Genomic DNA, 23,818 nt, shown 5'->3' on the forward strand with positions numbered 1-23,818 from the left:
TATTAGGCAAATTACAATACTTGACGTATGCATTGGTATGTAGTATCACATATACGCAGGGATTCGTAAAGTTTGTATTAACATTGTATAAAACATAGTTGAGCACTAGAGTAGAGTAGAGTTTCGAGATATAAACTTTATGACTCGTGAGGATTTAGTTTTGCGAAGAGTTATTTTCTGTGACACATGTAAATATTACACACAGTATTGCATACTAATCATTTGATGATTAAACCTTTCACTGTGCCTGAAATTATTATTATCAGAAGACTGGAATCATTTGGATGAACGAAGTCGAATATTACTCCAGATCAATTTTTTTATATTCGTCATTTTATTTCTTCAAAAGAGTTCTAACAGAGACTCCCTAAATTTTATGAAATAAGCCCTAGAAAAAAGGGTTTGTTAATAAGTTAAACCAAAGAAACACTGCTCTTGGTGGTGTATCTGTTGCTGAACAGTACTGTCATTCGACTGAAACGTCATCCGTGGGCGATGACGTTACCCGACGCGGGAGGATAGCTGTCACTTTATCAAAAACGCTGAGTAAGGCATCGTGCACCGGAGGAGAAAAACTGAATTCTATTAAATTGATTTAATTACAGTGAGATATTATCAGTTCAGTTAAAACTTATATAGAGATTTACATGCGTATTGTATTCTAAAACTATACATCCTAAGCTAATCACAGTAAGTTACGGTACAGTCTAAAAGTATAATTCGTAAACCTAACCTAAACCTAAAATCACAGATTAGCACATGTTAGTACGGACGAAATTCATTTGATTCATAAACGGTTGTGGTTCATTACCGAAAATTGTAAGTAAATGTACTATACTGTACACCTGATGCTAATAAAATTATTTTCAGCTTCTCACACCAAAATACCGAGTTTGTGAACGGCTAAAAAGAATCGGCCAAGAGCCTCCTTTGTTCTCGGAACAAAACTTAAAGAATTTTCGACACATTTTCAATGGAGTCGAACATGGATCCAATGGATAACCCCACGGATGATATAACCCCAGAGAAAAATAAATCTTCCAGCTGCGTTTGCTGCGATCGTCCGGAGACAAGTGACGATTGCGTTCAATGCGATCAATGCGATGGATGGTGGCATATGTCATGTGCGGAAGTGACTGCATCGGTTGCTGATCGGCCGTGGACCTGCGCCCACTGTTTGCCGCTGAGTGTTTGCTCCCGAGCAACGGTATCCAGCGCTAAGGCAGCACGTTTGTCGTTGAAAATGAAGCTGTTGGAAGAGCAACAAGCGATGGAGAAACGTCATCTCGTCGAGAAGTATGCAATCCTGGAAGCGGGGCAGAACGATATGGATGAGATGGCTAGCAACCGAAGCAGGGTCAGCAGAAGGACGAGTCTAGAAAGGGTAAAGCAGTGGAAGCAGCAATGCACTGATCAGGGTGAAGGCGCATATAGTCTTCCGCCGGTGGGTAAATCGGCAGACTTTACAGCAGCCTCTCTGAATCAGAACTCACGCATCCCGAAGAACTCGGAGCGAAGCAATTCGTACCAGCACGCTACAGCTAACATCAATATGCCTACTTCGGAAAAACCGGCTACAGATACAACAGTGCAGCAAGGAAGACAACACCATGGGTTCAGTTTCTACAAACCACCGCTGAATTCAACAGTAAAACCATTCAACCTTCAGAGTCTTTCTAAGCGGGAACAGCAGCAGTACACCAGCGCGTTCCCCAAATCAACTTTGGTACAACAAGAGGTAGTCAACACAAGAGGTAATGTCGAACCCCAAGTGCCCCCCGTAGCACGTGAAGGTAAGCCACTTTGTGATCCAATTATTAATCCACCTGTACCATCAAAATTCGAACACTCCCTCCAACAAATTATCAAACAATTTGGAACGATGGCATCAACGACCACGATTCCGTCGTTGGGAGCGAATGTGCTTCCAATCGAAACAAAACCCGTTCCGTTGTCCGGAACGAATGTTGGCTTACAGCCACCGGCAAATCCAATTATTCATGGATTCGTTCCCCCACCCGCGGGTACGCCGATTTCTGGCCCGTCGCTAATAAACCCGGTGCTATCTATCGGAACAGTTCCCCCTCCGCTGGGACTACCGATTATTGATTAATTTACTCCCTCCCCCTCGCAGTTATCCGCGCGTCAAGTGATGCCCCGCGATCTACCTACGTTTTCGGGCAACCCAGCTGACTGGCCAATATTCATTAGCACCTTCATGAATAGCTCGTTAGCGTGTGGATATAATAGCGCCGAAAATCTCGCGCGTCTTCAACGTTGTCTGAAAGGACCCGCGTATGAATCTGTCAAAAGTAGATTGTTGCTTCCTGAATCAGTGCCGCATGTAATCGATACCCTTCGTTTGTTGTATGGACGACCTGAATTGTTAATCAGTGCTCTACTACAGAAAATGCGCAGTGTTCCGGCGCCGAAAGCGGAAAGATTGGAGACAGTCATCGACTTCGGTATAGCTGTGCGTAGTCTCTGTGATCACCTGGAAGCCGCTGGACAACAAGAGCACCTATCCAATCCCACGTTGCTGATGGAGTTAGTGGGGAAACTGCCTGCGCACACCAAGATGCAATGGGCGGATCATATACAGCAGCATGCGGTGGTCAACCTTAAAGTGTTCGGGGACTTCATGCTCAGGGTCGTCACTGCCGTTAGCAGAGTAACAATGTACGTTGGCGAGGACGGCGGCTATCAGCAGAAGCCTAGGCAGAAGGGAGCTGTGAATACCCACACGAGCGAAGCGGAGTCATTTCAGGAGACAGTGCGCGAGAAGGAACGGGTGTGTGCGTGCTGCAAGAAACCAGGGCACCGAGTATCAGCGTGCTCTGCGTTTAATAACGGGCTGTGTCGGAGCTGCCTTAATGCTCATGGAAGGAGAAGCTGTAGAAACGCAACACGGTGTGTGATCGAAGGATGTCAGTATCGTCATCGTCCGCTCCTGCATTCTGATCGAGTTAGTTCCATTAGTCGTCCTACCCAAGGATCGTCTACAGTACAGAATCACATGCATCGGCAAAGCAAGCAGGCTCTTCTATTCCGTATTATACCAGTCGCCATCTCAGGGCCGCGAGCTACCATCGAAACTTTCGCTTTTCTGGATGATGGCTCGGATCTATCGCTGATCGAGAACGACCTAGTAGAGCAACTGGGAATCGACGGTAGGACAAAACCTTTGTGCCTGAAGTGGACAGGGAACGTCACCCGTGTCGAATCGGATTCGAAACAAGTTCGAATTTCGATCAGAGGAGCTAGCAGCGCAAAACAATTCACTATTGATGATATCCGTACTGTAAAGGAGCTTACTTTGCCGGAACAGAGTTTAGATTACGGTGAACTGGCGCAACGTTATCGTTACCTCCAAGGTTTACCGATTGTCAGTTACGCAAATGCTGTTCCCCGTCTGTTGATAGGCGTTAACAACGTGAACCTCACTGTCCCGCTGCAAGTGAAGTCGCTTTCTCCGCCGTAGCGTACTTCAGAGTGATCAACACGGAGGGCAAAGCAGAGTGCTCGATAGTCGCGGTCAAAACGAAAGTTGCACCGCTGAAGCCACTCTCGATTCCTCGCATGGAGCTACAAGCAGCAGTTCTGGGCAGCCGTTTAGTGTCGTTTGTTCAGGAGAATCACAGCGTGAAGGTGAAGCAGCGTTTTCTGTGGAGTGATTCCGCCACTGTGTTGGCCTGGTTACGCGCCGATCATCGTCGGTACACGCAGTACGTAGCATGCCGAGTAGGGGAGATATTGACAACAACAGACCTCTCAGAATGGCACTGGGTCCCCAGTAAGCTAAACCCTGCAGATGCAGCAACAAAGCGGGGTAAGAATCCGTGTCCGGAAGCAACCGACGAGTGGTTTAAAGGTCCTGAATTTCTTCGGCTTGCCGAGGAGAATTGGCCGAAGCAACCGAAACCTTCAAAGGTGCCTGAAGAGGAACTGAGACCCTGCTTTCTGATCCAGGGGTCAACTATTCCGGAGGTTGTGATAGAATTTTCTAGATTCTCTAGATGGAGACGATTGCTAGGCGCAGTTGCATACGTACACCGTTTCTTGGGCAATTGTAGGCGTAGATGTCGAGGAGAGACGCCGGAATTGCTGCATCTTAGTCAAGAGGAACTGAAGAAGGCGAAGAACACGCTTGTGTGGATTGCGCAATGGCAGGAGTATCCAGATGAGATGATTGCAGTTTTGAGAGGACAAGCAGAATTACCTAAATCGAGCAGTTTGTATCAGTTGACACCAACAGTCGATGAGTGTGGCGTGCTACGCGTCGGCGGAAGAATTGGAGCTGCACCGCATACATCATTCGATGCTAGGTTCCCGGTGATTCTCCCAAGAAAACATCCGGTGACGACGCTAGTTGTAGATGATTTCCATCGTACCTTTCGTCATGGTAATTCTGAAACGGTAGTGAACCAGATTCGGCAGTTCTACAGCGTCTTCCAACTAAGGAGAGTGGTGAAGCAAGTTGCGACCGTCTGTCAGTGGTGCAAAGTTAAGAAGGCGACTCCGAAGGTTCCGCGAATGGCGCCGCTGCCTTTGGCCCGCTTGTCCTCGTTTACTCGACCATTCACCTACACTGGTATTGATTTTTTCGGACCGTTGCTGGTGAAAGTAGGAAGGAGCTCGGTTAAACGCTGGATCTGTCTGTTCACCTGTCTAACCACCCGTGCTGTCCATGTGGAAGTTGCACACAGTCTTTCCACACCGTCCTGTATCAAATGCATACGTCGCTTCATCTGTCGCCGAGGAGCGCCGGTGGAAATCTACTCCGACAATGGTACCAACTTCCAAGGTGCCGAACGACTGCTGCGGAAAGAACTCGAGAACGTACATGGAGACTTAGCAGCAACGTTCACAAACGCATCTACCAAATGGGTCTTTATCCCACCAGCTGCACCTCATATGGGAGGCGCGTGGGAGAGGCTGGTGCGATCCATAAAGTCAGCCATGGAAGCAGCCTACAACAACGACCGGAAACTGGACGACGAAGGGCTGGTGACGCTAGCCGTGGAAGCCGAGGGTATTGTGAACAGCCGGCCACTTACCTACCTACCCCTAGATACTGCTGAAGTAGAAGCCCTGACTCCTAACCATTTCCTGTTGGGAAGTTCCACTGGTGTTCGTCAGCCTGCAGTACCGTTCAGTGATCCTGTCTCTGCCGTAAAGAATTCTTGGAACCAAATACAACGTCAGCTGGACGTCTTCTGGAAGCGCTGGATACGGGAATATCTTCCGATGCTGACTAAGCGAATGAAGTGGTTCGGAGAAGTGAAACCAGTGGCTGTCGGAGATTTGGTCCTCATAGCAGACGAAGTCCGTAGGAATGGCTGGACGCGCGGAAAAATCAAAGATGTCGTGACTGCGGAAGACGGACGAATTCGACAAGCGATAGTTCAGACTGCGAGGGGGATATTGCGTAGACCGGTATCGAAGCTAGCTGTGTTGGAGGTTGAGTTGGATGGTAAAACTGGGACCAGTGGCCAGTGTTACGGGGGGGAGAATGTTACTGCCAACACTGCTCTTGGTGGTGTATCTGTTGCTGAACAGTACTGTCATTCGACTGAAACGTCATCCGTGGGCAATGACGTTACCCGACCCGGGAGGATAGCTGTCACTTTATCAAAAACGCTGAGTAAGGCATCGTGCACCGGAGGAGAAAAATTCTATTAAATTGATTTAATTACAGTGAGATATTATCAGTTCAGTTAAAACTTATATAGAGATTTACATGCATATTGTATTCTAAAACTATACATCCTAAGCTAATCACAGTAAGTTACGGTACAGTCTAAAAGTATACTTCGTAAACCTAACCTAAACCTAAAATCACAGATTAGCACATGTTAGTACGGACGAAATTCATTTGATTCATAAACGGTTGTGGTTCATTACCGAAAATTGTAAGTAAATGTACTATACTGTACACCTGATGCTAATAAAATTATTTTCAGCTTTAAGCTGTCTCACACCAAAATACCGAGTTTGTGAACGGCTAAAAAGAATCGGCCAAGAGCCTCCTTTGTTCTCGGAACATTCTCATTCTATAAAAAATTAAATAACTTTCACAATTTTCATCCAATTTAAACTAACAAGGGTTTATTTTCATTGGTTATTAACAGGCTATAAGTTTCACTTAAAATTTGATTCTTAAATTTACCCAAAATCTTGATCAATCGCTCAATTTTCTTTAAATTTTTTGACTAATTCGTAAATGACGTCAGAAGCATTAGTCGCATCAAAACAAAATGTTTTGACGACTGAAAGTACATGCATTTACCATTAATTTAACATAACTATATTTCCAGTTGATGCGCTATAACTGAAGATATATGGATTTTACTAAACGTACTTTTTTCTTTGAAGGTGAAATTCACTTTTTTACTCTAACTCGAAAACTGTATTTTTTTGGACATCATTTTCGGATTCAGCATTCAATTTTATATTGAAAATGGAGGTCACATGTTGAAGTTTTTGATATTTATTTTTGTTTTGTAAACTAGTGACATCAACACAAGAAATTTGCTCCGCGCTATTCACGGTGTCCGCCAAAAAATCAAGAGTGCATCTAACTTTATTACACATTTTTCGTGAATGTCACGTACAAAAAATATGGGAGAAGGAGCTTGGGTTGTCTATCTATACTTCCGGCCATCATGTCGTATTGAAGATACACTTGATATGTGTATCTACAAAAGCGATATGACACCTGGTGTAGAAAGTGCACTAATGACCTGACAATCTTTTTTCGTTAGATTTTCTGCTCAGGAAATCATATTTCGTAGCCAAATATCACATGTGATGCCAGTGATAGGTGGTGAAAATCAGAAAGATGGTGGAAGAGCAGAGGGTACAAGACCAAGTGCTCCCTGGTTGATACCAAAATGATAAGCAAGGGGAAAATCTAAGAGTCATGCAAGGGGTCTGGAAGGAGATATTTTAACCCTGCTATTAATACTAATGAGGTTTTAACTTGGTGCTATACTGAGCCGAGTTTTTTTCCAAGTTGTGGGTCAGAGGTTGGCTCAGCGTCTATTAGCAAATTATATTATGTATATTATTTATACCGTAGTATAATATCAATTAAATTTAAATAATCTCTCTTTTGCACCTCGGTAGCCATTCATAATGATCATTGTGAGTCACACCTCATAATGAACAGTTATCAATGGTCCTTAATAAATCGGGGTCTAACGCATCACACATATATAAAGGCCGTTTTGAACTAGTTGCTTAACGTCACCAAACTGACGATTTGAAAATCAATTATAATAAAAACAATTTATCCTTATTCCTCAAACAGTTTATGACATAGCAACATATAAATCCAATTACGAACACTAATGACACCCTCTATTTTTATTTATTTTTGTTTGCTTCTTTTGTTACAATATATGCAACTTGGCGCAAGAGGAAACGACGGCTAAAAGAACGGAAATGCAATAGACCAAGTACATCAAGAACAAACAGGAAAGCTACGTACAAGGAAACAGGCATCTGAGAAATTATTTACTTATCTATTAGCTTATTTAATAATTGTACACATAACTACGATACTAATTACTATTATTTTTATTTTGCTTTTCTTGTCTTGTTTCAGAAAACCAAAATCTCTCCACTATCTCTTAATTTCCTGCCTCCGATTATCTTCTATGTAATATTATATATAATATATGAAACTTGCGGGACTGGTTAACAGCCGGCGCCTGATTGTTAAAGAAACTGGTATTCTATACGGCCTAGCACATACGAAAAGTTCGATTTAGTAGACCCATATCTCAACAGAGTCTACATGGACGGATGAACGTCTGCCAGGGTTCGGGCTGACAAATAACAATAACTATAACGATATCACGTACACAAAATACGACAATAGTATTTAATAGTTGTGAACAGTTTGAAATAAAATCGATTTTGCCAAATCGATCCTCTTTGTTAAAAAAAATCGATGTTGTTAAACATCGGTCATAAAAGATCGAAAGAAAACAAAAATATATATAAATAAATAGGAAAACTTTTTTTCGATGAACTAAAGACAATTAACGAAACATTTACGAAAAAAATTCGTTATCAACGATAACATTCATGCAATGTATACTAAATATGTGAATGCACGAAAACTTTCGTTCGTCAAGCGCTGATTTTTTCGTTTCGTGAAATGAACGAAACCTACAATGTATTTACAATGTACGAAAATACTACGTTGCAGAAAACGATGAATGAATTCGTGCATTGTACGATCATTTTCATTATATATACGATTTTTTTCAGTGTAACAATGTAATATAAATTTACAAATTTTTAGTGAACGACTTGAGGTAAAAATTCCAATAAACAATAATAATAATAATAACATTAAAATTTTTAATGAACGTAACCATCCTTGGAATTCTAGTGTTCACGACTAAGAAAGGTACAATTGGCCACTAGGTGTATTAAGACATCCGAATCATTTTCTGAAGTCGTATGGTGCACTTGAAATTCTCTATTAAAATCTAGAGTACATTGATATTGTTCTATAAGACCAATTTACATTTGGAATACCTCAGGTGAGCCAGATAAAGCATCATACTAGTTTACAAAGTGCGTTCTTGTCTCTTTTATCTACCAACCACAGATTGGACTTGTTATGTACCTTCTATACCAGCTGCTAGGAATCAGCACCGTTATTGGATCGATCGTCTGTATCGTAACGATGACTCCCATGCAGTTCATTATTGGCAAAATGATGTCAGCAAACTCCAAGAAAGCCTCCGTAAGTAATTCTTGATCTATAGAATAAATTCATATGCATTGGTATAGCATTTTCCAACGAACAACCTTTTAATTCAATGTGCAATGGTGCCGACTTGCAGGGACACATGACAAAATGCCTTTCAGAATGTGTAGTCATGCAGCTTCAAAGCGCATTCATTTATCAAGATTGAACCGATATGGATTTCCCATGAAGTACGAAGCAAATAATGACTCGGTCATGCTACGGAAAAGGTGCTTCCTATCGATACAGCAATATGTCGCCGTTGTCCTAGTTTCCGCAGGCAGGACATTTATTATTCTGTCATCCAGTTTTCCCCGCTTTACATCGAACCCTATTGACATGCTTAATTTGCACCCATTTCTCTTTTTTTTCTTCTTTCTCATCCATCCGGTGCCGTCTGCCGTTTGCGTGTCCTGCTGGCCAGGAATGCACCGATGAACGGCTCCGACGGATCAATGAGGTTCTGCTGGGGATAAAATTAATTAAACTCAACGCCTGGGAGAATGTCTTCCGGGAGAAGATCACGAACGCCCGCCGGCGGGAGCTCCGGCATCTGGATCTGGATTCATGCTACTGGACGTTAATGGGTGAGTACAGTTTGGCCTGCTGCTGCTGCTGCAGCGACCCGGTGGCGCTTTATGTTTCAGGGCTTCTTTGGTGAGAAAACGATAAATGGAGATTTTAGGTATAAGAATAATTTAATTTTTCATGCTTATCAGAAGTTTCAGTTGTTTCAGTTGTTTCAGTTGTTTCAATTGTGCATTTTGCTTTCTAGTGCCATTGCTTGAGATTTTTGTACTGCAAAACGTAATGAATTTTTCGTGAGACTGTTTACCAGAACTGCATGTCGAGACGCGTCGTGGTGCTTTTGTGACCAAAGAAAAATTGACCAATGGGCATATTTATAGTCTTCCCAAAAGGCAATATATTAGAAAAGAGTCTTTTGGTGCTCAGGGCCGTCGAGGGCCTCGTCGGGTCCCAAAGCTGGTATTACTGATGAGTCCTTCCAAACCTGATTATTTGAATATTGATTAGATGAATTGTATACATTCAACTGTTCAAATCAAACTATGTTGGATCTGTAGCTGTTTCCTTTTTATCAGAGTCTTATTATGCTATTATGCTTATTATCTAATTCTCAAGAGAGGGTTTTGATTTTTAACGTTTTTTTCAGAGGCCTGAACCCAGTCTTGTGAACCAAACGACTCATTGGGTAAATGTTTGTTATCGAGAAGGGGTCATCAAAAGACACCGCTGCGTAGTGATCGGAAACCCCAAAAACGTGAACTTACTTCACTAGAGGCCAAGCCATCGAATACATTCACAGGGTATCTTTGGACGAATTATTCGTATGAATATTTCCCACAACTTGGTAAAAATTGAAACTGGGCACGACTTACTACGATCAAACTAAAAAAAAACTTTTTATATTGACGAGGTAGAAAGTTGGTGTCTTCGACAAAGTTTTAAAAAAGCTCGTATTGAAAAATTTTGTTGAACCTGAACTTGTAGAACTTAAGGTTATCGACTTGTAAAGCGTTTTCTATGGCAAAACCCTTAAATTTAGTTTTTTAATATAATTTTTTTCACTGTGACTTTTCGTGCAAACCATGTTCCAACAAATATGAATGCTTTAAAACCACATAATATTGTTGAAGACTGTAAGTAAAAATACCTATTCGTTTCAAAGTTATTGACAATTTTAACATTTTCTACCGTTAATAAAAAAATTTAACGAAAAAATATGAAAAAAAAATTTTTGGTGATTTTTATGAGGAAAAAGTAAATAAACATTACAAAGTGAGCTTATCCTATTCATAGGGCTCTAGAGTGACACGCATCAACCTTTCTTACCTTTATTTATTTATTTATTTATTTCGTCAATCGATGCAGACTACAGATTTCCTTAATTACTAATGTGTATATTTCGTGAATTTAGTATAAATGAAGCATTTTCGGCTTTTACAGAATCATTTTCTTACGCGTTAAAATTTCTCTTGTGTATTAAATATTGTTTTAGTTTCAGTTTAGACATTGTAAAATCAATTGAGTGGCAATAGTGATTATAAATAGACATCATTCGATTTATGGGGCTATATTTTGCATAGTTTGTGCGAAAAGGAGTTATTGAAAATATGCTTCGATTTCGTAGCTGTCGTGAAGGTGCATAAAAGTTCAATTTGGATAAAATTTCAGCTGAATCGATACGATGCGAAACGATATTACTAATGAATGAGAGCATTGCAAATTCGCGACGCTCCTTTAATGTTTGAATATTTATAAGCAAGCAGCGTGCTTCATAAGATGGCAGAGGGAATGCTGTCCATCCTAATTTACGAAGGGCAAATAATAAAAACTGTTTTTGTACCGATTCTATTCGTTCTTCATGTCTGCTTGAAAAAGGGCACCAAATAATACTGCAATATTCCAATATCGACCTAACATATGCAATATATAATGTTTTTATTGTATAAGGATCTTCAAAATGATAGCTAAAGCGTTTTATAAAATTGAGCATGTTGTTAGCTTTGTGTATAATTGTGTTATAATGATCAATAAAATTTAACTTTGAATCTAATATAACACCTAAATCCCTAATTCTTTCACATTTTACTACAGTCTGATTTCCTAAGGTAATCTCAACATTCGGTGTTTGTCGTTTTCGACTAAGGGTTATTGAATTACACTTTTTCACGTTCAGTTGTAAGAGGCTTTTTTGACACCACATGTGGAAAATTTGTATTTCGTTTTGAAATGTATTAATATCCTCGGCATTTCTTATCTCCAAATAAAGTTTCATATCGTCCGCATAAATTAGTATTTTAAGTTTGTTGAGAATGGAGGAGATATCGTTCACGTATAAAATAAACAATAGAGGGCCTAAATGAGAGCCTTGTGGAACTCCTGAGGTGACTTGAATTGGATTAGATTGCTTTCCTTTAAATTTAATTATTTGCTGACGTTCGGGGAGATATGTTTCTAACCATGTAAGTAGCCCAGGCTCAATGCCAATCTTTGTCAATTTATAAAGTAACATTGGGATGTCAATGCGATCAAATGCTTTACTAAAGTCTGTATAAAGTGCCTCCACGTAGTTTCCATTATCCATAATCTGGACATTGAAAATAGTGCCTGCTCGTCCATTTTGGTTTGCACCTTTCTCTCTTATACGCAGTTGCAGTTGGTGTAAAAAAATAATAAAATTCTTCAATAAATCTAAAACAAATGAGTACTTTTACAAGAGGTGTGCGCCGCGCCGCCGATTTTAGGCAAAAATTTTACGTGCATTCTTCAACAATATCTTCACATGCATCTTCAACAATAATTCAATTTTTACATGCAGTCTTCAACAATATTATGTGGTTTTAATACCTCAACATTTGCCTGGAACATCGTTTGCACGAAAAGTCACTGTGAAAAAAGTTATATTAAAAAACTAAATTTAAGGGAGTTGCCTTAGAAAACGCTTTATAAATCGTTAACTTTAAGTCCTACAAGATCAAGTTGCTCAACAAAATTCTTCATTATGAGCATTTCCAAAACTTCGTCGAAGACACTAACTTTCTACCTCGTCAGTATAAAGTTAATTTCTCTAGTTCAATAATAGTAAACCATGCCTAATTTTAATTTCTATCAGATTATGGGAATATTCATACGAACAATTCCTTCAAAGACACCCTGTAAATATATTCGATGGTTTGGCCTCTAGTGAATTAAGTTTACGTTTTTGACACTTCCGACCACTGTGCGCTACCTGTTGGCTCGTGGTGGATTCGGATTCGTTTGTAGTAGTTGTTAGGCCAACCGACTAAACCTAAACCTCTTCTATTTCGCAATCCACATCCATCCGGGGCAACCGTTAAGTACTGCTTTAGTAGGGAGACATGAACCGATCTGGAAATTTTGACCATAAGGATTTGCCACCTTCGCCGGGTTTCTTATTCTTCTTGGTGCTAGTCGTTCCTATTTATCTGCCAGCTGGTGCTGAGAACTTCTCGGCGGCGGTATTTCACCCTATCCCGATGCCCATTTTCGCGATCCATTTCGCTGCCACTCCAACGGAATAATTCTCGGCGGTAAAATTTCTGCAGAGAACGATATCCTGATTTTCTCCAACTTCGTGTTTGTCCTCCTTAGCTGCCGTTGGTAGCCCGCTGACCGACATCTGCTGTCTGCTCACTACTGTTGCTAATATCGAAGCTTGTCAAAACTTAAACCGATCCTTCAGAGAAGCCGTCCAACTTCCTTTTCAGCCACCCTCGCAAAGTTTCCTCATTCGTTTCTTCATTGACTTGTTTCTAGAGTGACCGAACTCAAATGACATTTTATGTGTCAAAACGATTTGAAGTATATTTGTTTCCTGAACAGGAAGTTAATAAATTTTCAAAAGTGATTCAAAAACCTCATGGGGGGGGGGTTTGAACCCCCAACTCCCCCTCCACCCATGAGCACGGGCTTGTATGCTACTGTATAGTGCTTCTATTGAAATTAACGAATTCAAGGAACAAAACCCTGTGACTGTGGAACATTAGCACAACAGTTATGGATTTCAAAGGCTTTCCTATCCGTCCAACATCTGTCTGATGAAAATCACAACACAGTTCGTTGCTATAAAGAATCGTTCACACTACAACGAACAGAAAAACGCCAATTACAATATGTCCATCCAAACCAAAGATAGTACAATAGAACAACAATAAACAATAACACACACACAATAAAATACGTCTACTTGGAGAAATTTCATTCCTGAAAATAAGAACCAGTGGTGCTCGTGTGTTGGAGATGTGTTTAGCCGTGTATAAACAAGAAATTTCTTACCTCCAAAAAGTCCCTTGTATTACAAAAATCAATCTACTACTGTAATCTGTAAACGACCTGTTCACCGTAGCTCCCCTTTTACAGATCTCGACGATTCATGAATTTCATAGACATGACAAAAACGATCTTTGAAAATTTTGCGGTATCCCTTGATCTTGTCCGATTGAGCTCTAGTTTAGCATAGGAACTTTTTTCGAACTCTCAACGCACACTACCAGTTTTGGGATTTAAGGATGACGAATTTTATTGACCCCTTAGTAAGCTTATTTCTAAAGAAAGCTTCTATCCGTTTTCAAATGTATATGCATATAATCTGCTAGTATATTATTTAAACATGCATAGTATGCTAGTTCATAATTAAAACACAGTTTTGAACATTTTGACTATGTAAGCTGAAGTAAGCTACTTTATCGAAATGAATGCAATGTTCTTTTCTCTTTGCACATTTGGTACCCGTGTTCTTTTTTCATCACAAATGCATCCGAGAAGTAGAAAAAAAAGACGCCTACAAAAAGCTTCAAATCACTGCCTAGCCCGTCGGTCGTCTAACTGCGATAGCGAGTTCATTGACGCGAGCGAGAGCCTAACGGCTGCTGAACCTTTCCAACGAGTTTGACCCTACCGAATTTAACCCGTGACCGATCTATATTACAACATGCCAGTCTGATAGCACCAGTCATAGTTTAGTCTGTCACAACTTGGATAGGCCCGGTCCAAATGGTTTGTAGACGCGTAGATATTTGCACCAGCCTTCGTTGACCGGGGGGTTGAAAGTTTGGAAGTGATTGCTACCAATGAATGGGTTGATATTTGCTCGCGCGTGGTGTCCTACTTTCTTTTTTCTGCTAGCACAGTTGACGAGACACGTCTTTTCCTTAATTACATCGTGTCGATGCGAAGGTTGCTGGAAGCAGAGCAAGCGAAACTGCGCGGGCTGAATGCATAAATAGAGACATGATTGATTAAATGTTTAGCTAATAGTAATCAATTTCCGGCTACGCTTTTGAATATTGAAGTGATGAATTTGTTATGCGCATCTTTTCATATCTCATCGAATCCCGTCTATTGAGGAAACAAATGGATTATATGACAGGAACAAGTGAGCAAGGTCATAGTAATTTTGAATAAACGCGGTTGTTTGAGATGTGCCTCTGATCTAAATTAAAATATTTTCGTTCTTTTACTTTTATTTTAAAGATCGGCGAATGAAAAATGGCTTTGTTAAACTGCAAGACAGTAATATTAAAGTTTGATGTGACTCTGACTAGTGATAGGATCTAATTTGAAATGCCTCTGCTTTGTTATGTATACCATTTCCTCCATGGTGTTCGTTTTTTTCCGATCAATTCGTCATTTCCATTATCTTTTCTAAATATCGATTTACCTCAACCTCATGCACAACTTTTTCTAGGATTGTGTTAAAAATTTCTAAGCGTCGATTTCATTGTGCTTTCATCAGCACTCATAACTTCTTTGCTTGAGGAAGTGGGGTCTCATTTTTTGGTGTTTTTGGCGTCTATCTGAGCAGAGTATTCATTACTGAAGTGGTGGCATGGTAGTTTATTGGAGATCAGTCAAGAATAATTTGCCGTGCGGTCACTTACAGTTGGCGCCTAGTGTGAACGCATGATCGATTACATAGTACAAGTTTTGAGTAATATACCGTGCGTTTACTGACTGTTTTAAACTTGTGTGGACGCATGGTAGTTTACTGTGTGGTTCCCATTGCATTGTGGTTTAAAACGCGAAAAACGTGATCGTTTTGAATAACTCCAAAATGGTTTGTTATAGCGATATACTACCCGTCGGATGAATTTATGATAATAAGATGCCCCATCTTTTTAAGTCCAAAGTTTGATGATTAATCCTCCTATAAGTGAGATTCAAGATTTATTGCTCGTAGAATATATTCGTAAATCGCTATGCATTAGTTTCGTATAGATAATTTTCATAAAATATACGAATTTTTCGTACATATAATGAGTCGTTTGTAGTTCTATTGAAACACATTTATTTTTATTACGAGTTTTTCGTGAAAACCACGAAACGACTTTCGTTGGGTTATTACGAAACAGCTTCGTTCGGCAAACGAATTGTTCGCTGCTCTATACGAATTTCTTTATAATATTTACGAGCACCATTCGTCGAACCGTCAACGTCAACAGAGCTTCAATATGGAGTCATTGTTGCTATACGTCAGATAATTGTTGATGATCACGACGATCTCGGTCTGACTATTTAGTAGTCGTATTCGTGTCCGCCGGTTTTAGGACGATTTTCTAAACCTCTTCCGCTTCTAGTTGATCCAGAATCTGGATCAGTACGGATTCAGTCGAGCCATCGCAAACTACTCGATGGTTTTGTATGAATAATTTTGAGTTTTTCTCTGCCGGAGCAATGTCAAAAGAATATGCTATTAAATACGAAAACTTCTCTTAGATGAACGAAATGAATTCGTGCGACCAACGGGATTGTTCGTAATATACAGAGACGTTTATTAAACTTAACAAAACATTTCGTTTTATTCACGAAAATAATATCGTTTTCAACGACAACATTTGTGCGATGTACACTAAATAAGTAAAATTCACGAAAACTTTCGTTCATCAAGCGACCATTTCTTCATATCACAATAAAATCGATTTTGCCAGATCTGTTTTTTTAACTAAAAAAAATCGGTGTTGTCAAACATCGATCCCAAAAGATCGAATGAAAAAAATAAGAAGACAATAAATACGAAAACTTTTCTAAGATGAATTCGTGCGACCAACGAAGTCGTTCGTAATATACACAAACATTTATTGAAATAAACGAATGATTTCATTTCATTCACGAAAAATTATGTCGTTATCAACGGTAACATTCGTGCCATGTACACTAGATAAGTAAAACTTACTAAAACTTTTGTTCATCAAGCTTCCATTTCTTCACACCACAATCTTTCTAGTACTCAATAATGATGAGCAGGTTGAAATCTAAGACAAGACGTGACAATATGGGGGGCCGTTTTTGTTCCAATTTTACGTCAGAATGTTCCAGCTCCTGATTGGTTGATTCTGACTTTTTGCACCGTACGCAATGTTACTGCAGGGATAGCGAAATGATGTTTGGCTGTGTTGCTATATTTATAATAAAAGATTGTCATTACTTTTGACAAATAAAATTATTATCGTAAAAAAGAAAATTACTAAATTGAACTGAAATTGTGCGGCGAAGTGAAGCAAGTATTTATCATGCATTTACCGTATACGTGGTTGATTAACTTTAACAAAAATAAGACAGAAACCACACCATAATCTAAAATTATTCAGAAAATGGCTTCATTAAACCTTACTAAGCACCCATGATATGGAAAAACGATGCCCTAGTTCAATATAGTGAATTCAAGATGCAAAATATTGCTGGCATAAAATAAATTAACAAGACTCCATTTTCATTAATAAAAATAGCAACACTGTTCGGAAGATTTCGGCAGGGTGAAAATATGCGAAAAGAAGAATGCCGAAGGAAAAATAAGAAGCCGATTGTCACGTCTTGTCTTAGGTTGAAATAGAATCGAATTTGCCAGATCGATCCCTTTAATTAAAAAAAATCGGTGCTGTCAAACATTGATCCTAAAACATCGAATGCGACAAATGAAATCGTTTGTAAAAGTCATAAACGTTTATTAAAATACACGAAACATTTCGTTTCGTTCACGAAAAATAATGTCGTTATCAACGATTACATTCGTGCAATGTAACCTAAATAAGTAAAACTCACGAAAATTTTTGTTCATCAAGCAGCATCCAGCGGCCATTTCTTCGTACCACAGTAAAATCGATTTGGCCACATCGATTTTTTTAAATAAAAAAAATCGATGTTGTCAAACAATAAGAGGCTAATAATACGAAAACTTTTCTAGGATGTGCAAAATGAATTCGTGCGACCAACAAAATCGTTTGTAATTTACACAACTGTTTATTAAAATAAACGAAACATTTCGTTTCATTCTCGAAAAATAATACCATTTTCAACAATAATATTCATGTAATGTGCACTAAATATGTAAAATTTACGAAAACTTTCGTTCATCAAGCGGCCATTACTTCACACCACAGTCTTTTTAGTCTTCAATAGAAGGGAGCAGGTTGAATTAAAATCGATTTTGCCTGATCGATGCTTTTAGTTAGTTGAAAAAATCGTTGTTGTCAAACATCGATCCTAAAATATCGATTGAAAAAATAATATGCTAATGAATACGAAAACTTTCCTAAGATGAACGAAACGAAATCGTGCTACCAACGAAATCGTTCATCATATATATAAACATTTATTAAAATACACGAAACATTTCGTTTCGATCACGAAAAATAATGTCGTTATCAACGATTACATTCGTGCAATGTAAACTAAATAAGTAAAATTTACGAAAACTTTCGTTCATCAAGCGGCCATTTCTTCGTACCACAATAAAATCGATTTGGCCACATCGATTTTTTTAAATAAAAAAATCTATGTTGTCAAACATCGATCCCAAAAGATCGACTGAAAACAATAAGAGGATAATAAATACGAACACTTTTCTAAGATAAGCGAAATTATTTCGTGCGACTAACGAAATCGTTCGTAATATACACACACGTTTATTAAAATAAACAAAACATTTCGTTTCATTCACGAAAAATAATGTCGTTATCAACGAAAACATTCGTGCAGTATACATTAAACGTATAAAATTTACGAAAGATTTCGTTCACCAAGCGGCTATTCTTGTTCATGAAATGAACGAAACCTACTATTTAGAATGCACGAAAATACTTCGTTGCAGAAAACGACGAATGAATTCGTGTATTGTATGATCGATTTCATTATATTTACGAATTTATATTATCAGTGTAGAGCTAGCGAGTTGGTGTATTCTACAAAGTTGTAGTAAATTCTTCTACAGGAAACTTCACTGAAGGTGGTAAAAGTCTATCTTTAATAATCTTAAAGATAGAGCATTATTAGAGAAAATACCGAAAAAATCATTTTTTTCATTATAACTTCTTTCCAAGATTTTTTGGAAGTTCAAAATGTTCAACACTCAAATAACTCATGAACGGGCAAAACGGGCAGACCAGTCAGTATGCATTTGAAAGTAGAACAAAGATGCTACAAGGTTCTGTATTAATCACTTGTATCCGGTTGTCTCCATGGCTCTGGTAGCAGGATTTAAAGAATATCATTTAGCAGTCTAAAATATTTATACGAAACATATTCGGTGAACTGAAAAGATAATGTGGAACTATCTTCTGCAAAGTTTTGGGAAATGTTCTCACAAGAAACATTGTCGAAGACAGCAACCTTCTATCTTGACTGGTTTTTTAGATACAGTGCATTTTTCGGTGGCACAAAGAGTAATGTACTGTATCACTGGATCTCTGGAATTTATAAGAATAATAAAAACTATTTTTTCCTTGAAAATAATTGAAACATTTTCAAAACGAATTATTTGATAATTTATCTCACAGTTTATGCTATATAAACTTCCTTGGATAGTTTTCTTAGTTTATGTATCCTAAATTGTGGTAATAACAATTACGATTGAGTCGATATACTGAACTCAGCTGCTTGAGTCGCTATCCATAATTAGATTCTGTGGCAGACCAATTTGAAGGTATTTGGGTAGTGTCCAGTTGTACAGATTGTACACAAATTGTACTATGAGAAGAGTAGTCTACATTTGAGTTCCTGTTTATATTGGGTTAGTATTAGGATTGCGTATCTTAAGGCCATTCAAAAATATTGCCTGCTCGAAAGCGACATTGCACAGGATATTGGGAAATTTGGATTCAGGCAGTATGCGGTGCTTTGTTGGGTTTTTCTTCCAACTTTCTGTTTATTTTATGCAATTATATTTACGGGAAACCACCCGCTTATTAATACTACTTCATTGTTTGCAATAAGATGGCCGTTATCACCGTATTTATACCGTAAACAAAATGATGGTCATTTTCAATTCCTCTCAATGATGATTCCAATGAGGGAGAGATTCACAGGAGAACCGTCTTGTTGTTGACAATTCATTGGAGCGAGTACCGGAACTCAATATAAGTATCGTTTAGTGGTTTGACTGCCAACCGTTTCATCAGGAATCAAGAATCAGTAGCGACTGGCTCAAATGGCAGATTTCCCATGTTGATCGGAGATTTGTGACTCGCCATGACCATCTTTTTCATCATTTCCCTGATGGGAAGGATTGGGGAAGTGGTAAGGTTGGAGATAAGGAAAATAACAACACAGAATATTTAAAATGGAGCATTCTGCTCCCCCGGAAGGGTGCTGAACAATCTGCAGGTACTACAATAGCAGAAAATTTAGAATTTTTAGTTTAACAGTGAGTGAATATATCAACACACCCGAAGAGATTGTGTCATTTAAAATATGTGTTAAACTATAACTCTTAACCAAACTGGGTTAGAAACAATAGCATATCCTTGAGTTTCAGCTCTATGTACATAGGTTCATATATGTGTAGAGAACTATAAATCCGGATATGCAATTGCATTACTGCTGGGCAGTTACATATCAAATGATATGAAGTTCCGTAATCGGATTCACAAAGATCACACGAATAATACTCAGCATGCTGAATAGTAGCCATGTGATCATTGAGTTTGCAATGTCCAGTCAGTGCTCAGACTAGAATACTGCAATTGTGCTTGGAAAATGCAACAAATTTTTTGACATTTTCGGACTCACAACCGGCAGAAAAATCTTTGTAAGAACGAAAGTTTGTAAGCTACGCCAATATTCGCATCCCCTCTTGGGATCTTGCGCTTTATCCAACTTATCAAAAACGAAAAACTGATTCTGGACCAACGAAATCAGTCACAGCGCCCGCTTTAACAAATTTCTCTGCCCCTTCATTTTCAGTAATACCGTAATGACCGGGTATATATAGAAGGTAGATAGAATTTCATATTAATAATTCAATTTTTTGGTCTTTTGGCTTAAGTGCCAATACCTTATTTAGGACTGGTGGTATCCAACGGGGAAAAACGATCGGAAATGATGAGTGAAGCTAAGCAATCATGTGAAAAAAATTCCCCACCCAGAGGCGAGACTCGAACTCGCAACCTTTGAGACTCCGGCCCAATGCACTAACCCTTATGCTATCCCTGGGTATGGTGACATCCCAGAAAGAACATATGATTATCTCACTGGCGACGGTGATCGTACCCTGCCTGCAAAGCGAGGAAGCGAGTTTTTTCCCGTTGGATACCACCAGTCCTAAATAAGAATTTCATATGCTTAGTTCTTCAACTTGAGCTCGACATGCGATTACTAATTCCGATCTCGAATCTGTCGAACTAAGTGCTTTCAGGGCAGCCTGACTGTCAGAGCAAAAATAGATTCTTTTACCGCAAATTCCTTGTTGAAGTTCCGATTGCACGGCACACAGAATCGCAAAGATTTCTGCTTGGAACACGGTACAGTATCTACCAAGCGATTGAAATTGGTTTAATCTCATTTCACGACAGTGGACAGCAGCCCCGGATCGGCCCTCCAACAAAGAACCGTCAGTATAACAAACTACGTATTCTTCAAGTTGTCGCTCCATTCAGCCATTCCTCGCGAAGAGGAATTCTCACATTGAAAGTTTTAAAAGGAAAACTACATGCGAGTGTAAGGTCACTGGGAGCAAGTATATACTCATCAGAGGGTTGTATTCGGCTTTTCAGTCAATTAATAATATCGAACACTACTTTATGCCCAGACGTTTCGACCGTTGGTTTCAGCCTTCGGTCGAAACGTCGGGGCATTATAAAAAAGTAGTCTTCGATATTATTTATTGACTGAAAAGCCGGATATACCCCTCTGTACCAACGACAGTCGTAACATCAGCTATATACTCATCCCAAGTAACCATTTGGGGCCACAGTCTTGTGTGGCTAGTTGCATGATCTATTGGGTTACTGTTCTAGAGCCCAGTAACGGTTTTATGTTCAAGAGTGCTTCTCGAGCAGCAGTAGGTGTTGTCGAGAACGCACCAGTCATCGCCATCAAGACCATCCTCCGAAGATGGTTTAACTTTGTTTGGGTTGTCATGACTTCTCCCTTCTGCCACCAATCAAGACACCCGTATGCCAGTATTGGTTTAACAATTGTTGTGTAGATCCACTGAATGTACTTGCGTTTGAGTCCCCAAGATTTGCCGAATGCCCGTCTACGTTGGCTGAAGGCCATGCAAGCTTTTTTGATCCTGAAATCTATGTGAGCTGTCAAAATAAATTAAGTCTATGTGAGCTGTCCAATTAAGTTGTGAGGTCGGATATAAGACATGCGTCAATAGCACTATTCGCTAGTATACATGCACGAGGCATTTCACGTGGATTTGTCATGCCATTTTTGTTGAAAGTAGCTTTCCAACATAGAAGTTTCCTTTATGGAAATACGGTTCTTGTACCAAAGATATGGAAGCTCTTCCTTTCTGCATAAGGCGGGATAGATTCATAGTTGATGTACGTTTATGCTGATTAATTTGTGCTACTCTAACCATACTCAATTACTGTACTACACATTCCATCATCAGCAGTTGTACAGCAACTAGAAGATACCAAACACGTTGGCTTATAATCGCCTATAGCGAACCCCGAAATGGGTATTAGGGACATGACCATCATTTGAATTCCACGATTTGCGAAGAAACAAACGTCCACTGTGTCAGAGATTCACGTAACACAGCAAGGGTAAGTCCCACGACACTCCGTGCGCGACTGCCAGCCATTCAGTCCTCGGCACGGAGAAACACCTTGACTTGAGGACTTCTGTTTTCAGTCGCCTCTTACGATATGGGAACAGGAACCCAGTGGATCAATTCTTGGTTGAGATACTTCAACCCGTTGGATGCCACACAGTCTCTAGGCTGGTTGGGTTGGGATGGTTGCAATTCTCATGTTTTCGTTTGTAGGGTAATGCGCCTATTGACAAACAGTTTTTATATTTTGAATATACGCGTTTCGTTTCTATTAATCAGGCATCTGATAATATGCTTCTGTAGGTATTTCTAAAGCACGGGCAGACTGAACAGGATTTGCGCCTTCTGAAAGACTGATGTTAGTTGGAGATTTCTGCGGGCGATGAGATTGAGATTGATTCTTGATAGTCAGCCGAAAAGTAATGTCAGATAATGCCCTGATTGGTTCTAATTGTTATCAATCTAGCAATGCAAGTATTAGTATTTTTATCAATCAAATTCATTAGGGTACATCCGGCAGCATGGTGTTTACATTATAAGTTGAAAAGTGAAATTGAAACAGAAACAATCGCATCCTCAGAGAGGGTTTTGATTTGTTATTACGAACAGTTTTGTTTCGTGGTTTAAAACTGGTTTACACTACCGTTCTCTTTGTTGCTTCATTTGAAACACGTTAATAGCTGTGTTTTGAATATGTAAAGTGTATTCAGCACATACACTCAGGAGCAATAGATTGAGGGTAATAATTTCGAGTCAAATAACGACCTAAGGACACGTTCCGGAGTGGTTTAGTTTTAGATTCATAATTTTGACAGTTCTATTACATAAAACTGAAAATTTCAACGCTAGAACTTACTCTTCTTAGCAGCTGCTTGGGTGTTCTTTTATGTTTAGAATTTATTCCGCGTCACGTCTTATGTCAAACTTATATTTCCCCAGTTTATCCACACAATGTTTCCCCAGTTTATTTTCACAATGTTGCTTGTTGTAATCGATTAATGCCAAGAGGAGGAGATAATTGGTAAATTGAAATAACCGATTAGTTTAAAAGTATAGCAGAAAGCATGGTGTTACATTTGCTTTTAAAGTTTTGTTATTGTTAATGTACCATATTGGAGCATGAGAGGAAGGTATATCGTGACGTAGCAAGTTTCTAGTGAAAACTATATAGTCTTCAGCCCTGAAACGGTCGATAGTTTGGATACGTTAAAATTCATTCGCTAATTATGCTCTTGAAAAATGCTAACCTTTATCTTTTCTTTCATTCCTTTATTCATTTCATTCATTCGATATATTTTATTCATTTTATATGCATACATTAATTTTATTCATATATTCATTTGATTTATTTTATTCATTAATTAATTTAATTCGATTACTTCATTTATTCGCTCATTGAATGAATATAATTGATTATGTATGTATTATGCTTATTTTATTAATTTTATTCATTATATTCGTTCATTTTTTTAAATTTTATCATTTGTTCTAATATTTTTTTCATT

The 23,818-nt window shown here is 38.9% G+C and overlaps 1 protein-coding gene across 4 annotated transcripts in view; it reads left to right on the plus strand.

Annotated features, from left to right (window-relative positions):
* LOC131679296 (ATP-binding cassette sub-family C member Sur) overlaps positions 1–23,818 on the plus strand; it is a 296,617-nt gene that overhangs the window by 135,555 nt on the left and 137,244 nt on the right. For all 4 annotated transcript variants that reach the window (XM_058960005.1, XM_058960006.1, XM_058960004.1 and 1 more), the window contains exons 8-9: positions 8,627–8,764; positions 9,192–9,354. In XM_058960005.1, coding sequence (XP_058815988.1) covers positions 8,627–8,764; positions 9,192–9,354 — 301 coding nt within the window. The remainder of the gene's footprint in view (positions 1–8,626; positions 8,765–9,191; positions 9,355–23,818) is intronic.

Source organism: Topomyia yanbarensis, chromosome 2, assembly GCF_030247195.1.
Source record: "Topomyia yanbarensis strain Yona2022 chromosome 2, ASM3024719v1, whole genome shotgun sequence".
Taxonomy (NCBI): domain Eukaryota; kingdom Metazoa; phylum Arthropoda; class Insecta; order Diptera; family Culicidae; genus Topomyia; species Topomyia yanbarensis.